General features: G+C 43.4%; 3 protein-coding genes across 3 annotated transcripts in view; 2 read left to right on the top strand and 1 right to left on the bottom strand.

Moving 5' to 3' along the window:
- The window catches only part of PLEKHB2 (pleckstrin homology domain containing B2), a 472,273-nt gene that overhangs the window by 126,856 nt on the left and 317,479 nt on the right, over window positions 1-27,938 (top strand). The window lies entirely within an intron of this gene.
- On the bottom strand, window positions 1,672-3,786 carry GPR148 (G protein-coupled receptor 148). Its single transcript, XM_061379157.1, has one exon. It carries the CDS (start codon window positions 3,019-3,021, stop codon window positions 1,963-1,965), a length of 1,059 nt encoding a protein of 352 aa, XP_061235141.1. The 5' UTR covers window positions 3,022-3,786; the 3' UTR covers window positions 1,672-1,962.
- The window catches only part of AMER3 (APC membrane recruitment protein 3), a 36,183-nt gene continuing 32,684 nt past the window's right edge, over window positions 24,440-27,938 (top strand). The window contains exon 1 of the mRNA XM_061379044.1: window positions 24,440-24,590. The gene's annotated coding sequence lies outside the window, so the exon portion shown is untranslated. The remainder of the gene's footprint in view (window positions 24,591-27,938) is intronic.

The following is a 27,938-nucleotide window of genomic DNA, read 5'->3' as shown; positions in this document are numbered from 1 at the left end:
AAAAATAAAAGCAGCCAGTAAAAAGCAACTCGTAGGTCCTATTTGTTTTGTTGAAGAGGACTGAGAAGCACAGAACCATAGTTAAACAAATATGTAATGTTAAAGTTTACTTGCAACAGCTTTCTTTACCTTAGAGATGTTCTTACTTTGCAAATGTACCTTAGCAGCAAAGCCTCCAAGATGTCCCTGCTCATTTCCACCTCTGAACTGGAATTTGTTACCCCCTCAGTTGTGCTGACGCAGCTGTTTGCAGAACATCCTCTAAAACAGATCCCTGGGATAATCTTGGTCAAAACAAAAACAACACCACTTGTCTTTGGAGGAGTATTTTTAACCTGCAACCCCACAAGCAGTTGTATCAGCAAACTGGAGAGAGCAGACACTGCAATGTAAGGCGAGCAATGAGCAGTTTGGGAATGAGAGGAGGAGGTCAGCAGGAACATCTCAAACAGGCTTCACAGCCAGACACATCTAGTGCAACCAAACACCGCTTTCCTCCTGACTCACATTCTTCATATGAGTGTAAAATATCCCAAATCCACATTCAGCACTTTCTGTATATTGCTTTAAGCAAACAGAAGGTGGAGAGAGTCTGCATACAAGGAAATATTGCACAGGGTGAAATCAAGGACCATTTTCCAATGCCTTTTTTTTTTTTTTAAAGGCCAGTGCATGTTTTGTACAAAAGTAACATTCTAAAAATACTATTTATAGAAATACAAACTTTTCTCAAGTCCAAGGAATGGCACTGCAGTTTCCATTTCCCACACTGATGTCTACGTCTAATGAAATTCTGGCATTTTTAAAGATCAGACATGTTTCACTCATCTTCCTTAGATAGGTGGCTGATCTGGAAAACCTGAAAGGCTTTTAACAAGGTATCACCTTTCTTGCCCCTCAGTACATCAACAGGCTCTGCCACCTCACCTCCTGACCTTCCATGGGGTTTGGTGGCAGATACCCAACATGAGCTCTGATATGGAGGTGCAGCTTTAACTTGGGATCAGGCAGCTAGAGATGTGAGCCAGAACTGGGAGATGCCTCTGTGGGGACTCAGAAGCAGTGTTTATGCTTAGTCCCTCATCTCAGGTCATGCCTTTGGGTACACTTCTGCCCAGCTGGGCTCAGCCTTGGCCTGCTTGCATCAGCATAGACCCAGCAGGGAGGGAGCCAGGGCTCTGGGATGACCCAGGGTGCCCACAGCCACCTGCCTGCACCCTGCAGGAAGGCACTGCCACCTACCGCTTCAAGCTTGTCCTCCCTCACTGAGCAGCACATCTATCCCTATTACTGCCCCTCACACCATCATCTGCTGGGCTGCCCCGCAGATACCGATCAAAGGTGACTTCCCATCAGACTGAGATTTTATAAGAACTCAGTGTTTTGCCGGTTGCCAGTCAGAATCCGTAAGGCAGCTATTACGCAGGCACACTGTACAAGATGAAGCACGGTGTTCTGAGTGCAGTAGTTTCCAGAGGAACCTCTGGGTGTATGTTTTAAAGAGCAGGACACTGGCTACCAACCTTGCAAGTGCAAGTGAAAGAAATAGCTGTTCTGTTCCCAGCACGCTTGGTTAAGGAGTCTCTGCTGTAGGTGATGCTGTCAATAGACCTGTGGTTACCCCCTTTTCTTTGTACTGCCTATTTTCCAGAAGGGCATCTGACACAGGTGGGTGAAAATGGTCTTGATTCAGTATCTCCTCCAAAAGATACTGCCTTCCCACATCAGAACAAAGCTTAGAACTTTATCTAGGGTAACATTCGCTGTATTCTCAGCTGTGATGGAATGAGACATCTGGGGGTCTTCTGGCACCAAGGAGGCAGAGTCATCAACCCACGTCTTCTCTGACATGAACTGATAACCTCTTCTTTAGATCACTTCTTCAGAAGCTGAGTTCTGTCAGGCTTGCACGCTAACAAGGTGAGGACAGCTCCTTCTCCTGTGGCTGTGCCCTATGTTGGCTCAGAATGGTGATGGAGCATGTAACACCAGGCGAAGATGCTCTCTTCTGACAACGGATTTGAGAGATGCTGAGATCGCTCTGTATCGAAGTCCATACAGAAAAGGGAACAAAACTTTAGGCAGAATCATCAGGACATTGCAGACTGTCAGGGAGACCCAGATTCCTACCCTCAGTTTGACGACAACATTAACACACAAGAATGACTCTACAAATAGGGCCATGAGTGGGAAGAAGTAAAAAAATAAGACAGTGTTGTGCATTAAGAACGTTACACTGGCTCTGGAGCAGATGCTCTCCCATATACCTGATTGTTTGGTTTTAAAATACAGAGTAATGTAGCAGCAAAATATAAGAGCCAGGCAGAGAAAGATAACCGTGGTAGAAAGCCAGAAACAGAGTTTCACAGCATCAGTCCCATGTGGAGTTAATATTAATATGACTGGAACCGAGCACATTTCCAGGGCACAGGGCACAAAGCTGCGAGTACTCGATAGCACCAAGAAGAAAATCCCAGGGAAAGCCCCAGCACACACCCATACTAATACAATAACTTTTTTAGTTCGTGAAGGAGGCAAAATAGCAATGTAGCGCAAGGGAAACAGGACAGCTATGTACGTGTCCAAGACTATTGCAGCAGCTGTGAACAGTCCTCCACAGTAAGCCACTGCCAGCAAAAACAATAAGAGGACACAAGCTTCCTTGGGGAAAGGTACATGTGCTGCATTAAGAGCAGATGACACGGTGTAGAACAACAGGTAGATCAGATCGAAAAGCAGAGCGTTTCCCAGCAGCAGGTACCTTGTTTCCCGGCGGATGCTAAACCTAGAGAAGATCACAGACAAGATGGTAGGAATGATGAGGACACCTGCCATGAGGCAGACAACTGGAGGGATTAAAAACATCTTCACGTTTGTGCCTGATAGGTAGAGAGACCATTCATCCAGCAAATAGTACAAAGAAGCATCATCCGAATTTGAGGAGGTGTTGAACTCTGTCTCCTGGTGGCAGTATGCAGTTGCATTCACTCTCTTTACTAAAGTAACACCAGAGAAGTTCATTTCCTTAGGATTTTTGGATGGTTGACTTGGAGAAAGCAAGATCTTCTACACTGAGTCCTTAGAAAGGCAAATGAGGATGCAAAAAGCCCATGGAAGCAAAGTGATTTCTGTAGCAAATTCTACCAGCTCTTCTCAAGGACAGAAAGTTGAAACTTCTAAGTAAATTCTGTGGTGGCAAAAGATGTTTTTGCCTAAGGTGGAGATTTTACTTAATTCCTGCAAAATCCAGTATTTAGAAAAGAGAATGAATCTTTGTGTGGTTTAAAAAGGTCTGTACCCCTCAGCTAGCTCTTGGATCAGAAGAGGTAGCGTAGAGGTTGGTCATTTTCAGTATTTTGAGTTGTTCTATCACATTATCACAGCAATGAGGCAGATTAGGTATTAGCTTGGCTAAACAAACATCCAGTGATACAGAGCAACATTCCATGTGTACTGATGTAGGGGAGTCATAAATGTGATTGGGTGATGTACCAATTTGTATGCAACAACACAATTGATTTGAAGTGATCAATAAAAATGGCTCTCAGTCACATTGTAAGATTGTATCACAATTGCTCTACTGAATAAAATTACCTTATTTATAGATGTCATTTTTGCTTCAGTAAATCAAATCATGTTATTTATAGATGACAACCTTTCCTGTGCCTTTTTAAATGCATGATATACACATACTGAATTCTCATCTATTGCAGACGGACAGTCAATCTGTGAATTGTCCGGGATGAGTGCCATACACTATAAAGTAGCAGCTTACCCTACAGCAGACTTGGCATTTCCAACATCTATCTGGATACCAATTCTTGGACTAGTGGCCAGCATGCTACTGCACTGCAGTGCTTTAACTATCAGATCTCAGTGTCAGAGCTGGGGATGCAATGAGAGAATGGTGAAGGATCCAGACTGTGGAGAAGGAACTTTTGGAGTTCTTCCAGGCACTTATATAAATAAGTGTCCAAGTTCAGACAATCTTTTTGGCAGTCCTGACAAGCCTTCCAGGACCTCCCACACTCACCAGCATGGTCAACTTTAACTGTCGTTTCACGTATGATTTTCCTTGCCTTCTCAGGTAATACAGATTTTACTACTGATGCTACGAGAGCATAGCGAATGCAACTCCTTACTGAACATGTCAGCATCGTATTCCTGATTTCCCAAGCACTACCAGTGTGTAGTAGTGCAGTGTGCTTTCTTCCCAGGGAGCCAGTGCAAAGTCTCACCCCACAGAAAGTCGTGCTGTGCCTTGGACGTGCTGTGCCTTGGATATGCTGTCTCAAGGCTTGCCAAGTAACAGAACAGACAGCTTATGAAACTCAGCATCAGTCACCAAATCTCATGCACATTTCATTTCCTTACACACTGGCATTTGGCACTCATGGAACTGTGTGTTAAGACAGTTTGACAGGCTGCACCATCTGGAACAAAGGGATAGAAGGAAAAACCCATGATAATTTTAAGCATAGCATTCCAGTTCGTATGGTGCCTACCTAGGCAAAAGAGATGTGATTATTTTTGCTCGTGCAACACTGCATCCACTGCAAAGTATGTGAACAATATTGATGCAATCACACATTTGGCTTCAGGATCATACCCTGCATCTATCAATGAGTCCCAACACAGCTAATATCTTCAGTAAACAGGAGCACTCAAATACCCAAACTGTTGAATTATACTATTATTGTAAAATGGAAGGGAAGCCATGAAAACTCATGTGTGTGCAAATCTACAAAATGTGTGCAACCAAAACTACAGACCTTTGTTAATGGTAGAAGTGTTTGCTGCCTCCCAGCTCACGGCATTCCAGGGATGTCCTACCAAAAGGCAGATTCTTTCCTTTCCACATAAAATCACAGCTGTATTTTCCACCAGCTGGTTATGATTAAATGTGAACAAACAAAATAGTTCATTGTCATCTCAACTGCACCCTTCTGACTGATAGAAAAATAAATGCAAATACTATATACAAGGACCTGCTGGCATGTATAGGAGTGTCTAATGCAGCCAGGTATTTCACAGACTGATGTTACACAGCACTATAGTTCTGCAGATATATATATCTCAAGGGCCTGTTGTTTATATGTAGTTGTTCAATTAACAAATAGTTCTTTTTTTTTTTTTTTTACTTTACTCATTTTTCTCCTGATTCCTGAAAATAACATCCTTATAGGAGAGCTATGCCTTCTTCTTGAATAAAAGAACCGGTTATTGTAAGCTAGAAGTCCCAGCTACGTATTGGAGGGTGACAAACATTGACATCCTCACTGCTGAAAGGTGCAAAGCAAAGTGGTAACTCCAACAGCCTTCAAATGAACCACCTCTTAAACATCCAATTCTATGCCCATGTAAGTGTAAATGTGAATAATGTAAGGCAAGTAATGGGAAAGGTAAGCAAAGGTACAAACTTCCTACTTGTTCTGCAGTAGCTGAGAGTAGCAGGTTCACTCTCAGCTCATGACACCTTCATGACAAATGCAAAGGAGCTCATGACTCTCTTGTTTAGTTCGCATGCAGAGCCACCACAATGCCTATGAGACATCACAGATTCACAGCTGTCAACTATTCATCTGCCACAGCCTGCAGATGGCAGAGTAAGCTCTATGGCATGAGCTAGTTCAGCTTAAACTGTACTGTAAGTGTCTTAGGAATGCAGGAAGGCTTTGGTTTTATACAAATGGAAAACAGAAAATAACTGGAAGACAGACTCAACCCCATCAGACCTGGGCGAGTCCAGACAAACCCACTCATCTCAGATTTCCACAAGGGCTTATAACTGTTTAGTTCTGCTATACTTAAAAATTGTGAAGGTTGGTGTCTTGGCACACTGATATACACCCAGAACAGGTCGCTTCTGGAGAACATCTGGTTTCTGTCTCTTTATTTTCATAAGCTTAGGAGGCTTTTCCACATCTGGACCATCTGCAAGGGGCTGGTAGCTCTGAAGACCACTCCTGAGGATACTGAACTTAGTTCCTTGCCTGTATGTCTCTGTGTTCCATGTTTTGTGGTGCCAACCTCAATGACTCTCCTGTAATTTCCTGTAATCCTGGCCCTAATAATGCTTTAGTTATTGATTATTTTAAATGGTCTCTGCTACATTTATGTTAAGTGGATGCACTTTTTACATATCTTGCTGAGTCAGACCTACAGTATTAGCAGACTCTCTTCTAGTTCGATACAGTCTATATTGATTTTCAGTCTGAATCACACACTGTTAATTACTTTACTCTTTCTGCTTCAATCAACATCCTACTGAAAACTTAGATATTTGTTGAGTTTGAGAGATGGAAGAAAGCAATCATTCAGCCATACGGCACACATCCAGCAGCAACTGTACTACATTATATTTAGTTACGGACTACAAACAGGTATTGTCAAATTGAACAGAAAAGGTCAGAAATATTACTGTCTTACAGCAGTTGGCATGAACTTCACTTTGTACACAGATAAGGAAGCTTCCTAAATCACAAGGAGTTAGGTGTAATCGATTTGACAGGGAAGCACTATAGAGGAAAGGGAAGCCAACCAGAATAATGATACAATTTTCCCAGTCCTTCATCCCCAGAGCCTGTGTTAGGAGGGGATATGCAGAGGAAGCGTGTGACTAAACTGCATGCTTACGTTCACCTCTGCAGCTCCCTGGTGCCATCACATCACTGTCTCACCATCAGCATGGAGACTCTGACATGGCTGCCTATTCCAGCATCACTCACAGGTCCTACCCTACAAAATGATTCTCTGCTATGGGCCTGCCCCAGAGACTGATCTGCCTGGCTAGGAGCACAGGGGGAGCACTGCAGAAAGGCTGCCTCAGAGTCCACTACCAGCTCCCTGAACAGAAGTGTTCTGGATGAGACAGTTGGGTCCAACAAGTCAACATATTCATTGGCATGCTGTTTTATGGGGGTATTTCCAGCTATGTTTAGTTAACAGAGCCATGACCTCAGCAGCCTTCATGTGCTATTGCAGTTTCTTCAACTTCCATCCATGAATGCTCCCCTTCTGGACTTAGATCCAGAAGGCATGTCATTTGATGGTAAAGTTCTTCCAGCTGTGAACTGCCAAGTGTCCATGAGCAGGCCAGCTCCTCCCAGCAGGGCAGAGAGAACCAGTCCTAATGACCTCCTGCCTGTATCCATGTTCTCACTCTGGGGAAAATGAGCTGCTGTCAGTATAAAGACCAAGTCATTAGAACAGCTTAACTGTTCTGGTTGAGCTTTCCCTCTCTCTTCTCCTTTAAACAGAAAGTCAATTAAAAAATAACTACTTCTCTAAACCTTCAAGATCCCCTCAAAAATCTCCTGCAAACCCCTTCAGGATTAGGACCCGCAGGGACCAGTTACAGCTTGACTGTGCTAGTCCTACCACCCCAACCTCCATGCCTCAGCTATCTTATCTCCACTTGGCTCCAGAACTAGAACTGTTCAGCGCTTTGCTTGTTATTTGCTATAGATAAGACACATACACATTGCTCTTGTAATTGTGCAAAGTTCACAAATCAGGAATAGCAACTGAAGTTAAGAAGTCAAAAAATGGGTGTGAAAAACTAAACTCAGATTGCAATGACTTTAAAGGTCAAATGCAACCTGAAATGAAAGAAAACAGGGATTAAAAGGTGCTGGTTTGAGGACATTCTGATGAGGCTCTCAAACAAAAGAGAGGATACCGAGAAAGCAACTGGGAGGACTTTGCATTAAAACCCTGAATCACTTCCTCTAATTCCAAATAGCATCAGGCTGTAGTGATCACAAAGCCAAGGATAAATTTAGTACCTAATCAGCCTTGCAGGTACAATACTGATAATTCAGCTGGATGTCAGAAGAATTTTGGAATATTTGCCAAATATTTCAACAAAAGGTTAGAAAAGTAACACAACTTGAGAAATAAAAAAAGTGCCCCTAAGTCCCATACACCACGTACTTTCCTGCAGGGCACTGCTTAGCTTTGACTGCTGCAATCTGCAGCTCTCAGAACTCACCCTCATTTCCTGAGCCTGGCCAGGAAAAGCAAACCAGGTTTTCCTCTTCTGCCACAGTGCCTCTTTCATGCTGAAAGGATCTATGTGATTCATTCACTAACACATTTTCATGTGCTGCTCACAGCTCGCAAGCTGCAGATGTGACGATGGATTTATAGCTACTTTACATTTATGATCATTAGGGACAGATTCAAGGGAGAAGAGAACCCATCCCAGGCTGTTTCTTAGATTTAGAGATTTCTCCTGCCTACCTACATTTTATAGCAAATGCATTTGTGAAAATGGAGGAGAAAGCCTACTAAATAAGGCCTATTTTTAAAATACTTGCCTTCCTTCGTAAAGCAGTTTAGTTTGTAAGGAGGAACCTGTCAGAAATTTCAAACACTATCCAACACTGGCATTAACAGGAGCAACCTGCAGAATCTAAGGCCTTTAGATAATGAACAATAATATATCACTCTTATGTGATGATTTAGCAGCTATCAGCAGAGATTAAATCCATATTTAGTATCATGCAGACCCATGAACAGAACTAGAAATATACACCTGAATTTATGGCTCCTTCACTCCTTTTTAAAGTCAGGAAGAAATTTCCTTTCCTGAGAGAAAGCTTTTCAAATGGGGGAGCTACATATATCAGCCAATATCCTAAGAGCATCCTTGCATCCCAAACTGTTTTTCTGGTTGTGGCTGGCACCAAAGATTGTATGCCTCTGTCCTGTCTCACCAGCAACAATCTCTAACATCACCTAGGAAGAACAGGCAGGGAAAAGCACAAGTTATCTGGCTATGTCCCTGTCTTAACACATTTTCTCTCGTGTATAAAGCCAGGCAGTACAGGAGAGATTTAGCATGGGATTTCCTTGAAGGATGATTTGATGAGAAGGGAGACAGATGACTGGAGAATGTAAAGTGCAAGTTAAAATGAGATACCAAAATGGAGATGGAAGGAAAAAAGGGTAGAGAAGACAGGTTAGCATATAGAGGCAGACAGGCAGGGGTTTTAATAGTGATGCAGCAGACAGGAGGACCCCAGCCACAGCTGTACACGGTTACAGCAAAGACAATATAGGAATCAAGATGGAAGGAAACACACTAGAAGCAGAGTACAAACAGAAAAGGAAGGAAAAACACAGTGCGAAAGAAAATACGTCTTATCTTTTCCTATTCATGCCTCTTGATGACAGGCTGTGAATGAACGGATACAATCTGTACAGGCATGTACAGGCACAAGGCACAGCACCAACATGGGGAGGAAGGAGCCTCACTGCCAAACTTAGGATGCTCCTTTCCAGTTCCCAGCACTATCCCTAGGAACAGCAGTGGTCCCTGGGTGCCAGAGATGATGAAACAACGTTGATTCTCTGAAATACCTCTGCCCACAGGGAGATGCTGACCTTATCTCACACTGATGAAGCAGGTGCCAGGCGCAGCCGCCATATGGCAGAGAGATTAACTGCCAGCATGTGCTGAATTAGAGTCACCATCTCTCATTAGCCAAGTGAGGGACATGCCGTGGGTTGCATACACAGTGCCATTCACAAGCTCTGCTGTCCCTTCCCAGCAGCTCCTTTGTTACTTAGCCAGCACAGGTGCTTAAAAATTAGGTTTTCTCCACATGAGCCCTCACTCTGCCTTGTCCTCTCAATCAGCGGCTTTGTGCTGCTCCTAGTCATTTCCATGGCAATACACTGTCCTCTCACATAAGATTCAGACTTCATGGCAGGAAAGCAATGCTAGGGAGTGCAGAGGAACACACATATTGGAATACAAATGCTCCCAACTTGTAAAGAAAAGAGATACTGTTGTTTCTAGACACCACTACCACTTACTACCCTCTCTCCTGGTGACCTCCATAAGCACACGGCAGAGGGGCACATCACCCCCTGGTGCACCCAGAACTTCTCACAAACAGGGAGGGATTGAGGCAGAGAGAGAACATTGCCAAGGCAGCCAGCAAGCCGAGATCTTCACTAAACACAGCCAGTTTATTTCTAGCTTAATTAATTTGTTTCTTTCTTCTCCAAAACAAATTCCAGTTCATTAAAGGATATGTGTGAGGAGCACCAGAGAAGATACATCCTCTCTTTTCTTTTGCTATTGACCTCAGCAGCACCTAGAGGCAACAGAGGCTCTGTGAACAAAAATACAATGGTACCTGGTGAAGAACTGAGGCCAGGTGCATGTTTAGCAATTTAACACAAATCATACTGAAAAGCAGTGGCAGAGCCAGAAATGAGAGCTTCATCTCCCGAGTCTTGTTTCAGAGCCAACATACCACACTCTCTTTTCAGTCTTTCTATGCTTTCAAAAGCAGTGCTACATACCAGCATGGTAGCCAGCTCCAAACTGCCTCCAGGTAGCTCAGATATAGCTCATCTATCCACAGCAAATGCCCATCCTCTAAGAGTTCATTATATTTAAAGCTAGTGGGAGTGACTAGAAAACAAACAATTTTTCTAACCCCTTCTTAGCATTTCCTCAGGAATTACTAGGTACTTTTAATTGAGCTGTTCTTCCCTCCTGTGAAACACCAGTTTCTTGCTCCAAAGGAAATATTTCAGTGCCAGCCCAGCACAATGGATCGCACCTAAGAAGGATGTGAAGATGCACAAAACTGCAGCATATACAGGAAGAAAACTTAAATGAATTAGCAACCCACTGTAATGAGCTATTCTAACAAACTGTGAGTTGAACCATATCAGAACTGCAGTCTCTCACTGAAGTCTCCCAGCAATGCTCTGAAAGAGTTCAGGGGCACACACCACTGTGCAGCTCTCATTCCTGGAAGTCCTGGAAGTGCACACAGTCAGATGTGCCTGTTGATCACTCCAGTATACTTAGCTGCCTCATGAGTCCTTCCCCGTCCAAACAATTGGCTTCCCTGAGAAGCTCACCATATTCTCTTGGTTTTGGATCTTGCCCAAGCTGTGTTCAAACCAGAACTGTTTCATCAGTGCCAGCTACAGCTCTAGCACAGCAGTTGTGGGATTATGTGTGCCATCCCCCAGGACACCACCTCAACCCCAGCCACTGTGTCTCTTCATTTCCTGCCAAATACCGTGCCAGTTTCTTCCACATCACTTTCTGAGGCTGTTTCTCTACTTATTTCTCTCTCCTGCCTGCTATTAGGGATGGAAGTGATGGCAAAAATGAGATGAATGCCTCTTTCCACACCCAGCTATCTGTCCTGAAAGTCTCCTACAGTGCCTATTTGTGAACCACTTCAGCTCCTATCAACACCCTCTGTGAGGCAGTTTCTGATACACATCACTGAACCCTACTGTAGGCAAAGCAAACATGCATCTGAGGCTGTTTCTGCTGTTGGCAGCCTGAGCAGTATAATGGAATGCCCCTCTGATCAAGTAACCTCAAATCTGCAGCACCAGTGTTTTGGGTGTTTCGCATAGACTACATGTTCTTAAAACTCCTCTGTGTGCTCGGGCTGACACAGGAGCTGCCAGGCATGTGCTCTGCATTCAGTTTCACAGCAAGCGTCTCACCTTGGTGCCTCACTAAAAATACTACAGCAACAGTGACCTCAGCCCTGAAGTGAGACAAATGGCATGTAAGGCCCAACCAGCGGAAGGCGAGAGGGCCCCTAAGGCTAAACCCCAAACTGTTTACTGGCAATATTCCCAGGCCCACCCTTCCTGTTCCCAAAATAGAGAGGTCTATGCCGCTTAGCTGTCAATAAACACCAGCCTGGGGAGCTTTTCCCCAACCGAGGAAAGCCTTTTAACCTGTTGGAAAACAGCTTGCCGTAGGTTAACTCTGTCAGACTCAAGATAGGGACCCTGGAGCCTCACAGGTTGTCTGCAGGGACACAGGATTAGAGAAAGATGAACTGGAGGAGGGTAAGCTCCTCCTACCCACCCTTCTTACTGTCCTTTCTGCTTTTAGCATGCTATAAATGACCAGCTTCGCTGGTAATGTGTGCATAATCAGGACTGATTTCCAGCAAGAGGCCCAACAAAAGCAGCTCTGAACTACTAATTAATTTAGTGGTTTTGTTTCCAGTTAATAGTGTAGCCTTAGGAACAGGCTGCCTGTGTTCTTTGTTTAGGCATAAGAAGATCTCTAACCTGACAGAGAGCCAGCCAGAGGTCAGGCAGCATCTAGTCTGCTGAAGAGCAGGAAGAAACACATTCCTACACTTGTGCAACTTACTTATTTTTCTAAGGAATTTTAAATCTGTAATTTTTTCTCCATTTTCATGTGCCCTGGAATTTCCTTTTTCTGCCTCCAGACAACCACTTTCCTCTTCTCAGGAAAATTCCATGCCTGCCTTGAGCTGTTTCACTTGGTTGGGTAAGGGGTATTTTGGGGGTGTGTGATAGGATGGAGGGAAGGTCTCTTCTGTGCAAGTCCTGTCCTAGGGGTGGATCAGCCCAGGCCTCCTGTGTCTTCACACAGTTCCAGTGAAGACAGCAAGAAATGCAATAAGCCTATGTACCATGCATTCAAATCCATGCAGGAATTAAGACCAGTATGAGAGGATGCGCAGAGGAAGAGAGTCTTTTGTGGGGACTGGACATCAGTATTATGGCTGCTGTGAGCAGCACAGAAAATCTACTAACACCTCGTCCTGTGCTCCATGGAGTTCTTCCCCCTCCATGCCAGAGCAGACAGGCTCTTGCTACTGGACCACAGCAGAGTTTTGACAGGCACCTCCAAGACCCACTTGCTGTGTTGAGTGCACTTGGAACTGCATCTACCTTGTAACATTGCAAAGAATGGGCCACATGGCTTGGAATGGGAACAGTTTGGCTCAGGATAACCTTTTGTTAAGCAGATCTGGCCTGGATTTGGCTCTGCTACCATATGAGCATAAACACATTTATTATGATGAACCATGACTGTGTACAGTCACCCTTTTCCCCAAACTTAGCTCCCATAATTACAAAAATGTTGGGTTAACCCTAAAGCTTGCGTTTTCCTTCACAAATTCATACTAATATTGACTCTGAAATTTGTTTTATCGGCAATCCACATGCCCCCATCTCTTCTCAGCTTCTGGTTCCAGCTGTTCAGATTGTCCCTTTGTCCTTCTAAGACCTCTGCACTAACCACACTAATCCTCAGTAAGCAATCAAATCTCCCCATCTGTGCTTTTACTATTTCCCTTGGCACCATAGTATGACTTTCCTATTTTAATTAACTTGAGCTGGATGCCTTGTTGAGACTTAGCTGCTATGATTTCTCATTATGTTATCATAATACCATTTAGCAACACCACCCTTCGCAGCAAGGAAAACTGATTCCAGCCCCTTGAAGGCAGCACAGTGAAACAAAGAGCCCTCGCCAGGGCCCACATCAATATTCAGTTGCATTCTTGTTCCCCTGCTGCATTTCCTTCCCAGTGACGGCACCAGTTCTTGCCTGCTCACAAAAGCACATATTAAGATACATTTCCTTATTTTGCTTTTGATGGTTATCATCACTTAATTTTAACATTTTAACCCCTCTGTGCATTGCTTGATATATGCCCCCTACATGTACCTTACTGCATCAGTTGTTAGTACCTCACATCACTGTTTGCCCTTTTCCGGCCAAGTAACTCGTTGCTTCAAATTGTCCTGAGCCTATTCCACATTTTGCAGCAGTTTAAGACCAAAAGTACATGGGTCACTTGACAGAATTGAAGGAAAATTTCTGCTTTTGTTTCAGCACAGACATTTCCAAACTCGCTTAGCTGGGATACCGTTATTAGCAGCAGGGACTGAGAGGACAGCAACAGCACTCAGCTCTGCAATGGGCTCTGTGGGCTGCACTGAGGCAGGACACAAAATTCTCCTAACACACCCTTTTATCGCAGTCCTCAACCCCTTCCTTACCACAACCTGAAATACACCCAGTCTAAGCAACACCTTACCCTTGGTCTCAGTTTCCTCCTCAGGCCCGTTTCCATCTCAAGTTGTTGTGTGCTTCCTGCAAGTGCTGTGAGTTGCCATTCGTGCACAAAGCATCAAGTTTACACCAGGGACCTGTTTCACATTAACTCCTGTCCAGCTACTTGGTGAAACTCCCTTTGTAAGCACCTGCACACCAGCAGAACTGGACACAGTTTGTGCCACACATTCACATAAAAAGCTCTGGAGTGGTTTTGTACCACTAATAGTATGCGAGTTGACCTCAGAATAACTAGCACTGGAAAGAGCTGTGTGTGAAAGGAGTTTACCTCCATGGGGCTCCTGGCAGGAAGATGAGACTTGTGCCAAGCATCCAGCAATTTAACACTAAACAGCCTCAGCAAAATACAAGCAGCACAGGAAGGTGTCATTTGGACAAACAGCAGTGACCTGGAGGAACAAATACAAGGAAGTATTCTTCACCACATCCCAAGGAAGAGACTTGCAAAAGTGGCCTTCTGTTGGCTTGTCATGGGCACAATCATCAGGGAGATTGCTCTCAAAATTCTTCAAAGTCAAAGCTTAGGTGGATTAATGCAATTCTTTAAATGTTAATAGAGTAATGTCAGTTCTGTGTGGTTTTTCCTCTTAGGAAAACATGCCAGGTGTAAAACTTGTAAGCAGAATAGGTGCAACAAGACTAATGACAAGGCTGTAATATCATTTCTGTTTTGTTCATGAACGTCCAATGATAACCTCGCTCATAAGTCCCAGCTCTCAGTTTGTTATATGTGAATAAAAAGCACATTTAATACCCGCTTATATAGCTCTCATATACGAGAAGGCAGGATGTTAAGCATACATACTGACAGCAAGAAAAGACAAGGTAACTGAATGTAGGAACTGGGTTGCAGGGACAGGGCTGCACAGTTTCAGGACTGGAGGAGAACTGAGCTATCAGAGGATAGAAAGTTTGCTGACAAAGCTTAAAGTGAGACTCAAAGCCAAGAAGTAACATGTAAACATGTTCCCATGTTTACACGGACATACCCAATGTTTGATGTGGAGGGCCATCTAGTGGAAAGTCTATTTGTTTGTACCAAATACAGGCAGCCTTTTACAACAGCCAGAACAAAGGCATCTTTGCCTGTTTAACATCTCTGAAATGCACTTTACAAGCTTTTCTTTTCAGACAGAAGGCTTCCCTGCTGAGACACTACAGCATCCCCAGGAGAACCTTTGGAACAAGAAATCAAGCCTGCCTTGGTGCAGGATCCTTTGCAAGCAAAGTGTGCATTTTCTAACATTCATTTCCTTTGACTGATGACTTCAGGAAGCTTTCCTCAAAACATAAAAGGAGATAACAGAAATATAAACCTCAAAATTATTAATACAAGGTCAGAACAGGCTCAGTGACACTATCAGGCAGCATACTGTGATGGTGCAGAAAGGCATTAGTATATATGTAAGTAACACTGGTATTTCACATAGCTGTGCTGGCTTATCCTCAGTATTTCTGCACAGAAATATTGAGTGTTCTTAGTGAGAGCCTCTGGTCAAATGACTGTGAGGACCCAGAAAATACTGGAATCGCTTCAGAGACCTTCATATTAATTCACCCAGCTACCCATCTGTGCAGTGAGGAGGGAAGAAATGGGTTTCACAGGAGTGGTAGGGCTACCTACACATCCCACTGTGAATCTGGAAAACAACTAGGATTTCCAAAAGCATCTCTCATATTTATGTTTTTACCATTTTCTCACATTTATTTACTGTTGCATTAAAGCTTATAAACAATTGTGCTTAGCAGGTGGGGGTTTTCCCCCACTGATTTACACATAAATAGTCCAAGCATGGTAACAAAGCCTGCTTCTCTGAGATTTTGTAATCTGTCGTTGGTGAACTGCTTTTGTTTACCTGCCTGAAATACTGCTTTTTTTGTTGCTAAGAGAAGCAGAGTTTCCTTTACAGCCCCTTTTCCCTCAGTGGGGGTACTGCAATGGCCTGTCTCTGCTAGCTTGCCACCTAGTTTCATGAAACCTGTTAAAAAAGGCAGTATTTTCTGAGAGCTCTCTCACTCTCTTAAATTAGGATAAACCTGGCTAAGAGGTGTAGAAGTTATTCAAAGGCAGGGACAAGTACACAGGTACAAACAACAGGATTTCATAAATCTGAGAGTGTGCAATCAATTGCCTCATGCCATGAAAGCTGACTTTGGATGTCCATTTATTCTTTATTATGAAGCAAATAAAATATATTAAATAAGAATATGCAGTGTGTAAGAGCGTAGTTTGGACTGTTCTCTAACTAACCAGCATCTCTCTTATAAGCCCAGTGCTTAATAAATTAATACAAGCTATGCCTCACTCAACCAGCAAAAAGAAAAAGCCCAAAGTATTAATGGGAACAATAAATCCTCACATTTTCCTAAGTATTTTTTTTATGTCAAGAAGTATTTCCAGTGCTTACTAAACAAAAGCTTTTCTTCCTGGATCCTCACTTTCCTTCTCTTCCTTTATTGCATGAATGCACTGTCTACTCACAAGCCAGGAGGAAGTCAAGAGACTCCAGAGCTGCTCTGTGGCCTTCTGCATCCTTCTTGCTGCAGCACCAACTCCAAGCAGCTCCCACGCACCACGGAGCTGTAGATGCAGCAGCTGTGCTCCCCCCTTCCCTGCCTCCTGTCCTGGATCATGTCACTGCACAGGGGAGCTGTCACCAGCACATTACCCACAGCTCTGAATGGGGTGCTGGGGCATAGACAATCTATTGCTGGGGTGCTAAATTGCAGTGTCATTTTAACACCTATTTTAGCCTATTTGCTTCAGCAATGAATCTGGTCTTCCTCACAGAAAGTAATGAAGATGATTACCACAGTCTGGCAGGCATATCACGTCCATGGAAGACTTTTGTTCGGCCAAAGATGAGAACTCTGAAATAAGCCACACATTGCTGATCCACTCACCCCACACCCTTGAACACTGAAGGGATGTGACAGGCTTGCATCTTACTCGTCAAAAATGCAGCAGATGTTTCAGGTGGAAGCAGAAGGCCACATCAGGCAGATCAGGCAAAAAACCCACATCTTCTAATAACCGTTTAGGTGCTGAAGGGCAGCAGTGCTTGTGGAAGAGGACCACAGCAGGTATGAGTTAGCCTCCTCCCTGACTCATGTTTCTCTGCATATTACCTGGGCTCTTACACTACTTAGGTATTGCAGCACCTTGGTTTTTTAGGTGATTTCTAATTAACTGGGGCAGCACTTCCCAGTCTGAAGCAGATGTACCTGGATTTGATCCATGGTGGCATTAGGGAAAATATCTATAGCAGAAAAGAGCCAAAGGCAGAGAAATCTGCCTCCTCCAGCTCCAACCAGCAGTACTGGCATGGCTGTAACTGATTTGCAGGGTGTTCACCACAGACATCCTGCCCTACACAGTGTCTGGAGGTGCAGCAACATTTCTTGTACAGAAAACTTAAGGCTAAAGCAATAAATAAGGAAATCAAGGTCCCCATACCTCTGTCATTCTCATACCATTTCTGTGACAACACTATTCACCTACGTGTGAATTCAGGCTTCATTCTTGACTCAGCAACTCATTTAATGAGGTGAGGAAGAAGTTAACTCATTTTCTGACTGATTTCTGTCCATTTTGGGATACCATTCTGCTAGCTTTGAATGGACCAGGCTCTTTGAAACACTGTCATACTTAAGATGACTATGTAGCTATGACTATGCAGACTATGTACCTATGACAAGGCAGACTATATAGCTATGACCAGGCAGCCAGCACTTCATACTCCTTCATACACCTTCCATTCAAGCTCTGCGAACTCATCAGTTCCCTTATGCCTTTCCTCCACCCCTCAAAAAAAAACCCCAAACCAACATAAAAAAAGGGCTTTGAAACACCTCAAGGCATCTGATTTTCAAGAAGGACTACACTCCCTGTAAGGTGTTTCAAGCCAGGTCCCTATAAATAGATATTAAACATGAGTGCTCTTCAGAAGTGCAAGCTGTAGCAGTGCACTTGTAAGGTGAGAAATTGCCATCTCTGTATTAAAGCTCAAGAATACTTTCTGGACCTCTTTTCCCCAATGAAGGTCTCCTGTTCCACAGGCTTACCACTCCCCCCAACACACAGCAACAAAGAACAGAGCAGATACCCTACCGTAACACAGCACCACTCGCATGGCCCCGCTGAGCTTGGCTCCCAGCTCTCCACAGACACTGCTCCCGTCTCCCAGCCACCACTGGCTTGCACTGGCACTCGGCTCTGGGTTGGAAAATGGCTACTGCACATTTGTAAGAGAAATATGTAACAGTTTAATATGCTTGGGAACTGCCTAGGCATATCAGCTGGCTTAGAAATGTTAATAACCCCTCTGTGAAAAATCAGACAGCTGGGAGAGACTGTTTTGTTGCAGAGCGATGGTAACAGCCAAAGCTATGAAAGGATAAAGCCCAAAGAATAGTGCTCAACAAATCACCCTTCTCTAAATAGCCTGCCAACTAGAAAACCCATAAAATAGCATATTTTAGAACTGGCTGGTAATTCGTGCAGCTGCAAAGCAAATGATGACCTTGGCATTGTCAATACTTGTGATACATTAATGAAGCACTTTGTCAGAAGCTGAGTTGCTTTAGTTTTACTGCTTTACTTACTGCAGCTGCAAAAACATATTAATGGTCATATTTCACTGCCATATAAGCCTTACTTGTAATGCCATACTCCTACCACAAGCATCATTTAATGACATCAGGGAACATGGTCAGAGGTTTCACCTTCCACTGTGATGGCAGTTAAGGCAGCAGCAGGCAGTAAGCTTCTGGAGTTAGTCATTACCACCTAGTAGTACAAAAGGGGCAGAAGAACAAGAGGAGCAAACACCACCAAACATTACCTCCAGGTCTGCCAGCAAACTGCATTTAAACATGTGTATTCTGTTCTCTTCTAAGATGTGCAACTTGCCACTTTAAAATGAAATCCAGCTTGTGACACTGCCACCAGTAACATAAACCCAACACACAGATTTGTTTCCAAAATGTACATTCCACTGAGTAAATCAACCATAAGCATTTCTAACCTCATTGTTACCAACTGCACCGCTGGCAATTTCAGAGGCTTCATTTATCATCTGTCTTCCAAATATTCTTTTGTTTGCCTGTATTAAATACAGACTTGGTAGGCAAGTGGGATTTTCCATACAGTAAGAGGCTACTTGTTGCTCTTAGCAAATTGGCTGTAGTGCTCTCTTCCCTTCTGGTCCCACCAACTACACACTCAGCCAAGAGGTGTCTTCCCTCAGAACAGGATTTGTGACTGGATTCATGGCCCCCATTCCACTCATGAGGACTCCTTTGCAAGATCCTGTGACAAGTGAATCTTCTGTGGTATGACCAAGCCAATGTTTCTGTGCCATACACACTATTTTTCAATTGAGGTACTAAATAAAAGCATACAGTGAAAGGCAGAAAAATGGGAGCAGCAGCCTCTCCTACTCACAGCTCAGGATCACTGTACATGTAGATCTGAGCCTCTGTGCTATTATACTCACCCTTTACTAATTTCATCTAACTACTCACTTCTCTCTTATCTAGGTCTTCTTGGTTTTAGCCTTTCTTTGATTCCAGCTTCAGCATTTGAAAGACTATCTCATTAGAGCCACTGAGTTTCTCCTTCACTGATGTTCTGTCTCTATTATTTGAAGCTGTGTATCTCTGGCTACTTACACCTATATCTCTTTCTTGAGTTTCCTGGCTGAGCCTTTAGCAAAGCCTTAATTGTATGTCTTGAGGCAGAGAGCAATATAAAATTAAGCAGGGAAACCAAGTAATGCAAAACAGTGATTAAAAATTTCTATAGGCTTCCCTCAACTCATTACAATAGTCTTCCTCAGCAGAAGGTCAGAAAATTTTGCTTATAGGGAGCACTGGGATATCTGTGGAATAGTGCAGTTTGCCGTCCCCCATCCTTTATGCTGAATGGTTATTTTGCCTTTGAGACAGGGGGCATCTGTTAATGACAACAGCAGCTCAATAAAGTGGAGGTATTCTTGCCTCATGTGATGGTTTTGGCTGGGATAGTTAATTTGCTTCATAGTAGCTAGTATGTTTTGGATTTGTGCTGGAAACAGCACTGATCACACAGGGATGGTTCAGTTATCACTTAACAGTGCTCACACAGAGCCAAGGCCTTTTCTGCTCCTCACCCCACCAGTGAGCAGGCTGGCGGTACACACAGAGTTGGAGGGGTCACAGCTGGGACAGCTGAACCCAGTGGACCCAAGGGATATCCCAGACCATATGTTGTCACACTCAGCATATAAAGCTGGGGGAAGAAGAAGGAAAGGCGGACTTCTGGATGATGGTGTTTGTCTTCCCACGTAACAGTTACACATTATGGAGCCCTGCTGTCCTGAGGAGGGCTGAACACCTGCCATGGGCAGTGGTGAATGAATTCCTTGGTCTCCTTTGCTTGTGCGTGGCTTTTACTTTAGCCATTAAACTGTCTTTATCCCAAGCCATGAACTGTCTCAATTTTACTCTTGCAATTCTCTCCCCCATCCCACCGGGGGGTCCATCCCAATCCATCCTGGAGGCACTCAGCACTCCTTTCTGTGGTCAAAAGCATCATTATTGGCACTCCCAAGGGTGGCTGGCAGGCAGGACAGCCAAGGTGTTTAATACCAGTACTGAAAGAGGCTCTTACAACCCTACCTGCTCCACCTAACCCCCCTGGGCAGCAAATATGGCAACAACAGTGCCTCACAGGGAAGACAGGCAGGAGGAGATGTTGAGGTGGAACAGACTTATAGAAAAAAAAATCCTTCTATTTCCTTTTGCTAAGTAGTGATGTTATTAACAGCAATTCGCGGTCCCAGGTATTGCAGCAGACACTAGTTCACCAAGTAACTGAGAGTAGCAATTAATGCAGTGCAAGTCATGGGAAGCAGATAAGCAGCAAAGATTGTTCCCCTCAACCAAGGCCCGTCTCCTCCTAGCAATCTGGAAAGGAAAAGATCCATATCCCATTACCAGTTCTTTACGACATTCAAAACCAAGAAATACTGATAAGAATTTCTGAATAATTAAGTTTAAGCTGATGTGAGCAAAAAGCTCAACTGGACTGGAGATGTTAGACTCTTCATTAGCTCGCTGGCAGAAAACTGCCTGGGTCAAATTCATTCTGTAAGTAATTCCTTGGAAACAAATAAAGCTATCTCAGCAAACGGTTTTGTTCAAAGTCTTGAGGTTAAGGAATGTGCTAAGGCTTTCTTCCATGACAGAAAATAAAAGAGTAGTATAGTTTGCTGTTAGTGAGTTGCTCATGCTAATAGTTGTCTTCAATCATGTCATGCAGACATATGTTACCCACACTGGGGAGATGCAGGCTTTCAAGTTCTGGCAGGCTGGGCCTGCTAAACCTAAAAACTCCCTCCCATATTGTGGGAGAGAGCATTCCCATATTGCCTCTTATGTAGATTTTCCTACTCCTTTCCCCTGTCCTTCTCATTAGATATAAAGGATCCCTGCTGCCCTACTCTGGCCACACCAGTGACTGTATGTTCCTTAGTCCCTCTTTTCTCAAGGGCCCTCCCTCCCCATGCCAAGGGCTGTGTGCTTCTGCTAAACAGATGGCAGCTGTTCTATGTGCCCCTCATTTACAGCTTTCTGATTTCCCTTCCCCTTTATGCCCATTGATGCCCAAAACAATTCTGGACAGACTGAATTAATCAGACAGGATGATTAGGTTCTCAAGAACCAACATTTTGAACCAAGCAGATCAACAGCCACAGCTGATGGGCTGAAAGGAAGTGATAGCAGAAAAAGGTAGTTCCAGGAACTACAAGTTGAGAACCACCTAGGAAGAGAAAAAAGCTCCACTGCATAAAGGCTACCATGGTTCAGCTGCTATTCAATATACCATGCACTTACCAGTGCATGCAATGAGAATGTGATTTAGGCTAATGCAGGTTATGGCTATGGATAGCAACTGGATTTAAGCCTCTTCTCTTGATGAAGGGAAATAAAAGGCTCTGAATATGGAAATGTTTGTCCCTATAGACATCCTGCAGTAAACATTCTAAAAGCCAGAATTCTCTCATCACAGGAGCTGCTTTATCTGAGTCATCATGAACAGGTTTGAACCACCCAGGTCTAGAGTGATCTCCTTTTAACTCCTCCAGCTAAGGTGCCATTAGTCAGAAAAGGGGCATCTATATGAGAGCTTCCAAATTCCTGAGGAGCAGCAGACTGCTCTGAAGATAGACAGCTCTACCTGAAACACTACTGGAGCCATGAGCTCCTTCCTGGCCAGGTTCTCTTCTCTAAATCTTTGAGGATGGCTTGTCTGACGGAGCTTGAGTTGAACATCAGTTAGGCTTCAAAAGCAATTTTAAGTGCTCTCTGTTGGGTACTTCCTTCTTCATATAACATATTTTGATATATCTTTTCTGATGTGCCTTTACCTTTAATGCCTACACTTCAGAGTTCAGAAAGTCAGCTCAGAAGTTATGCCTGAGTGATTTCCAGCTCAAAACTCTAAACCCCTCATTTTGCTAGGTTTGCTCAGACAATATCAACACCAGCCGTCAGCCTTGAATCAGCACCGTAAGTGATCTCATGTCTGCCAGCATTTCCAACAAGCCTTGGTATTTCTTTGAATAAAGGACTTCAAAGCAGACTACACAAAAGTAGAGGTTCTCAAAAGCGACATCACTGCAGAGCAAGGATGTACTACCTGAAAACCTGGACCCACCATGAAGAAAGGCTTCCTCCTGCATTAACACAAATACTTAATGCAGAATAAAAACCTTCCCATCTATTTGTAATTACTGTATTTTCTCTTATGATTGGTCTGAATTTACTTGGTAGAGCTACTAGGATCCTTTCACAGCTTCTTTCCTCCCACCGGTTTTTTAGTGAAGTTATACAAAGGCTTTCTACTGATTGCAGGTTGGATTGAACCTGTGGTGTTTTCCAAGATGTAACTTTCCAGTTTCTATCATCAGGGACACCTGAATTACTTAGGGGCTGGCACTCAGAGCAGGAACACGCTGTTCTGCCTGCTTTAAGGTTAGCTGGCTGATTTTTCAGCTTTAGAAGCCCAGACAGCACAAAAGATTAAGCTCCTTCCCTCCTCCAATTCTAAGGTTCAGCTAAATCACACCGTGAATAGGAAGATGAGAACAAATAGAATAATAGAATCACATGGATTGTGTTGGAAGGGACCTTAAAGCTCATCCAGTTCCAACCCCCTGCCACAGGCAGGGACACCTCACACTAGAGCAGGTTGCTCCAAGCCCCTGTGTCCAACCTGGCCCTGAACACTGCCGGTGATGGGGCAGCCACAGCTTCTCTGAGCACCCTGTGCCAGCGCCTCAGCACCCTTGCAGGGAAGAATTTCTTCCTAATGTCTAATCTCAGTCTCCCCACTGTCAGTTTAAAACCATTCTCCCTTGCCCTGTGACTGCATGCCCTTGTAAAAAGTGCCTCTAGTAGCAGGTGAAGGCTTTTGTTTTGTTTTCTAAATACCTGCACAGATTGGACCTGTCTGAACTTGCTCTGTCTCACCCTGTTAGGGGTGCCCATTCGCTATGTTAGAGCAACAGTGATAGTAGCCCCTACATCAGAATGGCAAAGTATCTGTGGATATGCCAGTCTGCACACAAACTACTGCCTTGTCCTAGACTACAGCTCTAAACTGCAGCTACTGAAGTGGACTAAGCCACTGCTTCACGGCATACACTTTTGCTTTTAAAAGGCTCCTAATCATGGCCCCCAGCAGAGGTGTTTCAACAGGCAGAAAGGAGAAGTTTGGGGCTTTGAGAGACTGATATGAAGGACTCAGAGGACAGTTGATGGGGATGGATGGTGAAGATATGAAGCCCTTCACTGGGAGAGGGCTTGGGCAAGGATGCCAGCTTTATGCTTTCCTGAAATTAAAGCTCTGGTGTTTGTGAGGGTAATAAACTCATCTATATAACAAAGAATGATGTAGTAACATCAGATACTGACTTCACTGCACACAGAAGCGGAAGTTGGACTAACTGTAATAAGAATGCAATAAACCATGTTTGTGGAAAGCTATATGAGGCTAACACCAGGCACCCTAGCTTTGGACAGCAGCAATATTCATTCTCTCCCCTTAGACCACTTTGCTGTCACATGAAATCACCTCTAACTTAGGCATTAACAAAAGCCCTACACAGGGTGACACAGTCGAATAAGCTGCATACAATGCACAATGAAGCATCTCACTAGCCTAAGAACATGTTAGGACTGGTTTTCCTGAATCCTAGCCAGGAGCAAAAAATAAACAAAGTGGGAAATGAAATTAATTTGGATGTGTTCCTCCCTATAAAATAAGCAGTCATATGGAGAGGAACCAAAATGCTGGCTCAGTACTCCTTCACTTACCTTTTGGGCTTTTATTCTTTAGCAACGGAAGCATTTCCATGACATCAAGCAGATAGCTAAAATAAGCATCTTTCCTAAATCAAGCTACGTGTGGAAGCCTAAAATCTATGGAAGGTATGAAAAAGCTACATGCAGGAGGAATGAGGGGGTGGGGATGAAGGAAGAAGGAGGAGGAAAAGACAGGGGGTGGAGAGTAACAGTGGAGAGCAGCAGTGGTCCAGCCCCTCAGAATCTGAAAAGCATCACAGGAGCCTCTGGATAAAGACCAGCATTAGTAGCAAGGCTTGGAGACAAGAGGATTTCAGCTCAGTGATAAAGCATGGTGAGTAGGATTTTTGTAATCTACCTTATTGTTTGCTCTGGTGCAATGGCATTTCCTTTGCTCTGACACTCGCAGCGGCTCCAAGACACCGTTATTTCAGGATGACTGCTCATTTTTGGAGCATTGTTTTTTACTTAATTTTCCATATATCTGACAAGTGTGTGCCTGTATCTATATAAAAGCACATCCTATCTCCTTTTGAAGCCATAAATTACTGAAAACAGCCAAAGCTGACAGCATTAACAGTTAGCTGCCTGGTGCCAACAGGCTGCTGGTCGGAGCAAGTGAAAAATGCTGTTTCCTTCTCAGGTACACAGTGGAAATTTCTGCTCAGCTGCCTTCTCCTAGCAATAGAGTGATGATCCGATAACTCCCTAGGAAGGAGTTTGTGCTGCCCTTTTATATGGTGTAACTGGAACATTTCAAGCAGTTTCATTTCTTTCGGCCTCAGGTATAGAAGAAAACTGTGTGACAGGCACAGGGGATTTGGCAGAGAATGTGTCTCCTTTTGTCACGATACCAGCCTCCTTCCACCCCACCCTACCACACACCCCCCACAGAGCTGGGGGAAGCACCGGGTGCCCCACAATGGGCTGCGGGAAGCAGTGGGTGCCGCTGTTCCCCAGGGACCCCTCCTGTCAGCACACAGCAGGTCAGGATGCTGGGACTAGAAACGTGGTTAATTCTACTATGGAAAATTCTGAGCTCCACAGAACACTTGGCAGGGCTTAAAGGAAGGGTCAGGCTTCCCTACAGCACATTGCTAGTAAGATTAAGCATTTAACTACACATCCCTCTAGCATTCTGCTGGGGAGTATAAGATTTTACTTTGTGTGCTCAGGGGAATTAAGGTTGGAGAAAATCACACCAATGTACTTTTTGCCAATTCTTAGTGAGAAAACCATTGCCTGACCTAAATGTATATGCAAATAATTAGGCATCCTGGGTTACCCAAGAGAGACAAATGATTAAAGGGAATGATAAAATACAGCCACTAAGGATGATGAAGGGAATACTCCTCACAAGAGGCATGATCTCAATGCAGGTTTGTGTGTCACACAGGCATCTTTAAAAATAAACAGTCTTCTGTTTCCTGAATCATGACGTCCGTGATTACATCCTCCAGCCTTTCCACCCAGTTCTCTTCTGTTTTCTAATGGAGATGAGATACTAGCAGGGTAATCAGTTTAAGTGAGAAGATGAGCCTTGCTTTAAAATCCTCTTTAGTTTTCACCATAAGAACTGTTACATTTATTGTTTATTATGTTTACTGTTACGAGAAGCAGTGTTACAGTAACTGCAAACAGGGTATCACTGTGATCTAGCAAGGACAGATTTTATTGCTTTGCAATTAAAAATCAAATTAATAGAATGGAATGTATGCTCATGATTATTAGTATTTCCATTATTAACTTTTCTGAGATAGAGAATTAAGGTTTTTGACTGAAAATAAGCAGTCTTATTCCAAACAAATCCCCCTCCCCACTTCACTGGGAGCACCAGCTGGTCTTTAGGCATTGCTGATTGATTAGAAACTAAGCATTAAAAATTAGCATTGTCCACTGAGTTTAAAAGTAGCTATGGCTCTCACCACCTCATGCTTGCTTGGTTTTCTATTATAGTACTTCCAACTGATGCTCAGCAGAAATCATCCCAAGGTATAGAAGGCATAAGAAGGGAGAGCCTCCCAGAGTGCTCCATTCTTCTTTCCTTTTTCTATTATAGAATTTCTTAAGAACTATGAAAAAATCCTAACATTTTTCCTTAAAGTGCATCTATTTTAAGCATAACACATGCCCCAATGCCCAAAGCAGAGATATGTTTTCAGGAAATATAATTATGCTACCATTTTTATTTGGAAAGCAGGGGTAACGTTTTCAAAGGCAACACTGATACTCAGGATCTTAAGTTTGATTGATACAAAGCCACTTGTGGGAAAAGGATTTTGGACTTGCTCCAAACTTGTATCCTAAAACATAAAAGCAATCCACATGGAATTTTTTCCTTCTTTTTAAAATAAAAACCTAAAAGAGGATGCAAGGTTTATCAACTCTTTCATTTAATAAAAGCAAAACGCTTGGAGGGAAGTGAAATTAAGGCTTCAAGTGCCAAGCAGAATTCTGCTTAGCAAGAGAAAGCAAGGTACCATCTCCACAACCTGCCAACTTTAAGAATGATGTAAATTTAAAGAAGCAGAAAAAGCACTCCTATCTCCCCTGCAAAATAACAACTATATTCTGAATTTTGCTTGTTCCTATCTCCAAGAGAGACAATTATATATAAATTACACATCAAACAAATAAGTAGGAGTGTCCAAGTCAGAGAGCTGATAAGATTTGGTAATAAATGAGTCTTAGTCATATTCTTTCTACTTAAGCAAAAGTAATTCTGAGCCAAACTTGCTGAAGCCAGAGTGTTAATCTGAATTTCCTCTTCGTAACACTATTATTCCCATGTATGCAACCCCACTGAAGCAGATACTTCTGTTTTTCCAATAAGATGATCTTCCTTAGAGTTACACCCAAAAGGACCACTATTTTATCTACTGACACATAAAGGTACAATTTATTTTACTTTTCCTTTGAAGATAACCCAAGCAAACCTTTCTACTGTGAGATAAGCCCAAAATACAAAGAAAGTTGCTCCCCATTCCTCCAGAGAGGGAGAACTGTAGACAGCTCAGCTTAGCAGAAAGCTTTGGGAGCCATGGGTACTAGCACATGTGACGCCCCTCTTCTCTGACCCATACAACAGTGTCAGTATTTGGTCAGTTTGAATAATGCCTCCATCCATCCTCTTCCTGCTTCCAGCTTGGCTGCACCCCTCTTTGGCCCTTGTCTGTTGTCCTGGACTCAGGTAGAATTTAGGCCATCTGAATATGGCACTTATTAACCAGAACAGTTACCTAACTCAGTCTTGTTCAGATCCTCATAACCCAGAACTATAAGCAATTGCTCTGACTGTCCTAAAACCAAGTCTCCTCAGCCCACAGGAATGCGTTCACCTTCCCATTCTAAAACTTTCATTTACTTCTAGATGAATCACAGACACAGTAAAACCCGATTTTATGAAAAGACTCAAACAGCCTGCACAGATGGTATATGTTTGAGCATGATCAATATTATCCAAATTTAAACCAAAACTGTATTTCATTATAGTACAAACCCAAATTCCAGATCTAACTGCCTGCTTAGATACTGGTGAAATCCTGAAAGTGAGCAGCTGGTATGACCAAAGCAGGTAATTGTACTGTTTACTGTAGATGGGAAGTCTCAATGTTGCTGCACTTAAGACCATTGTAAATGACAAACTGTAGCCCATGTAAGATTCAAGGATGTCCTCTATTTA

This window comes from Neopsephotus bourkii, unplaced genomic scaffold, assembly GCF_033783945.1.
Source record: "Neopsephotus bourkii isolate Nb327-2 ecotype Australia unplaced genomic scaffold, CSIRO-AGI_Nbou_v1 NB_1768, whole genome shotgun sequence".
NCBI lineage: Eukaryota > Metazoa > Chordata > Aves > Psittaciformes > Psittacidae > Neopsephotus > Neopsephotus bourkii.
Note: the sequence above shows the minus strand (reverse complement) of the source record. Positions and strands in the feature narration are given on the sequence as shown.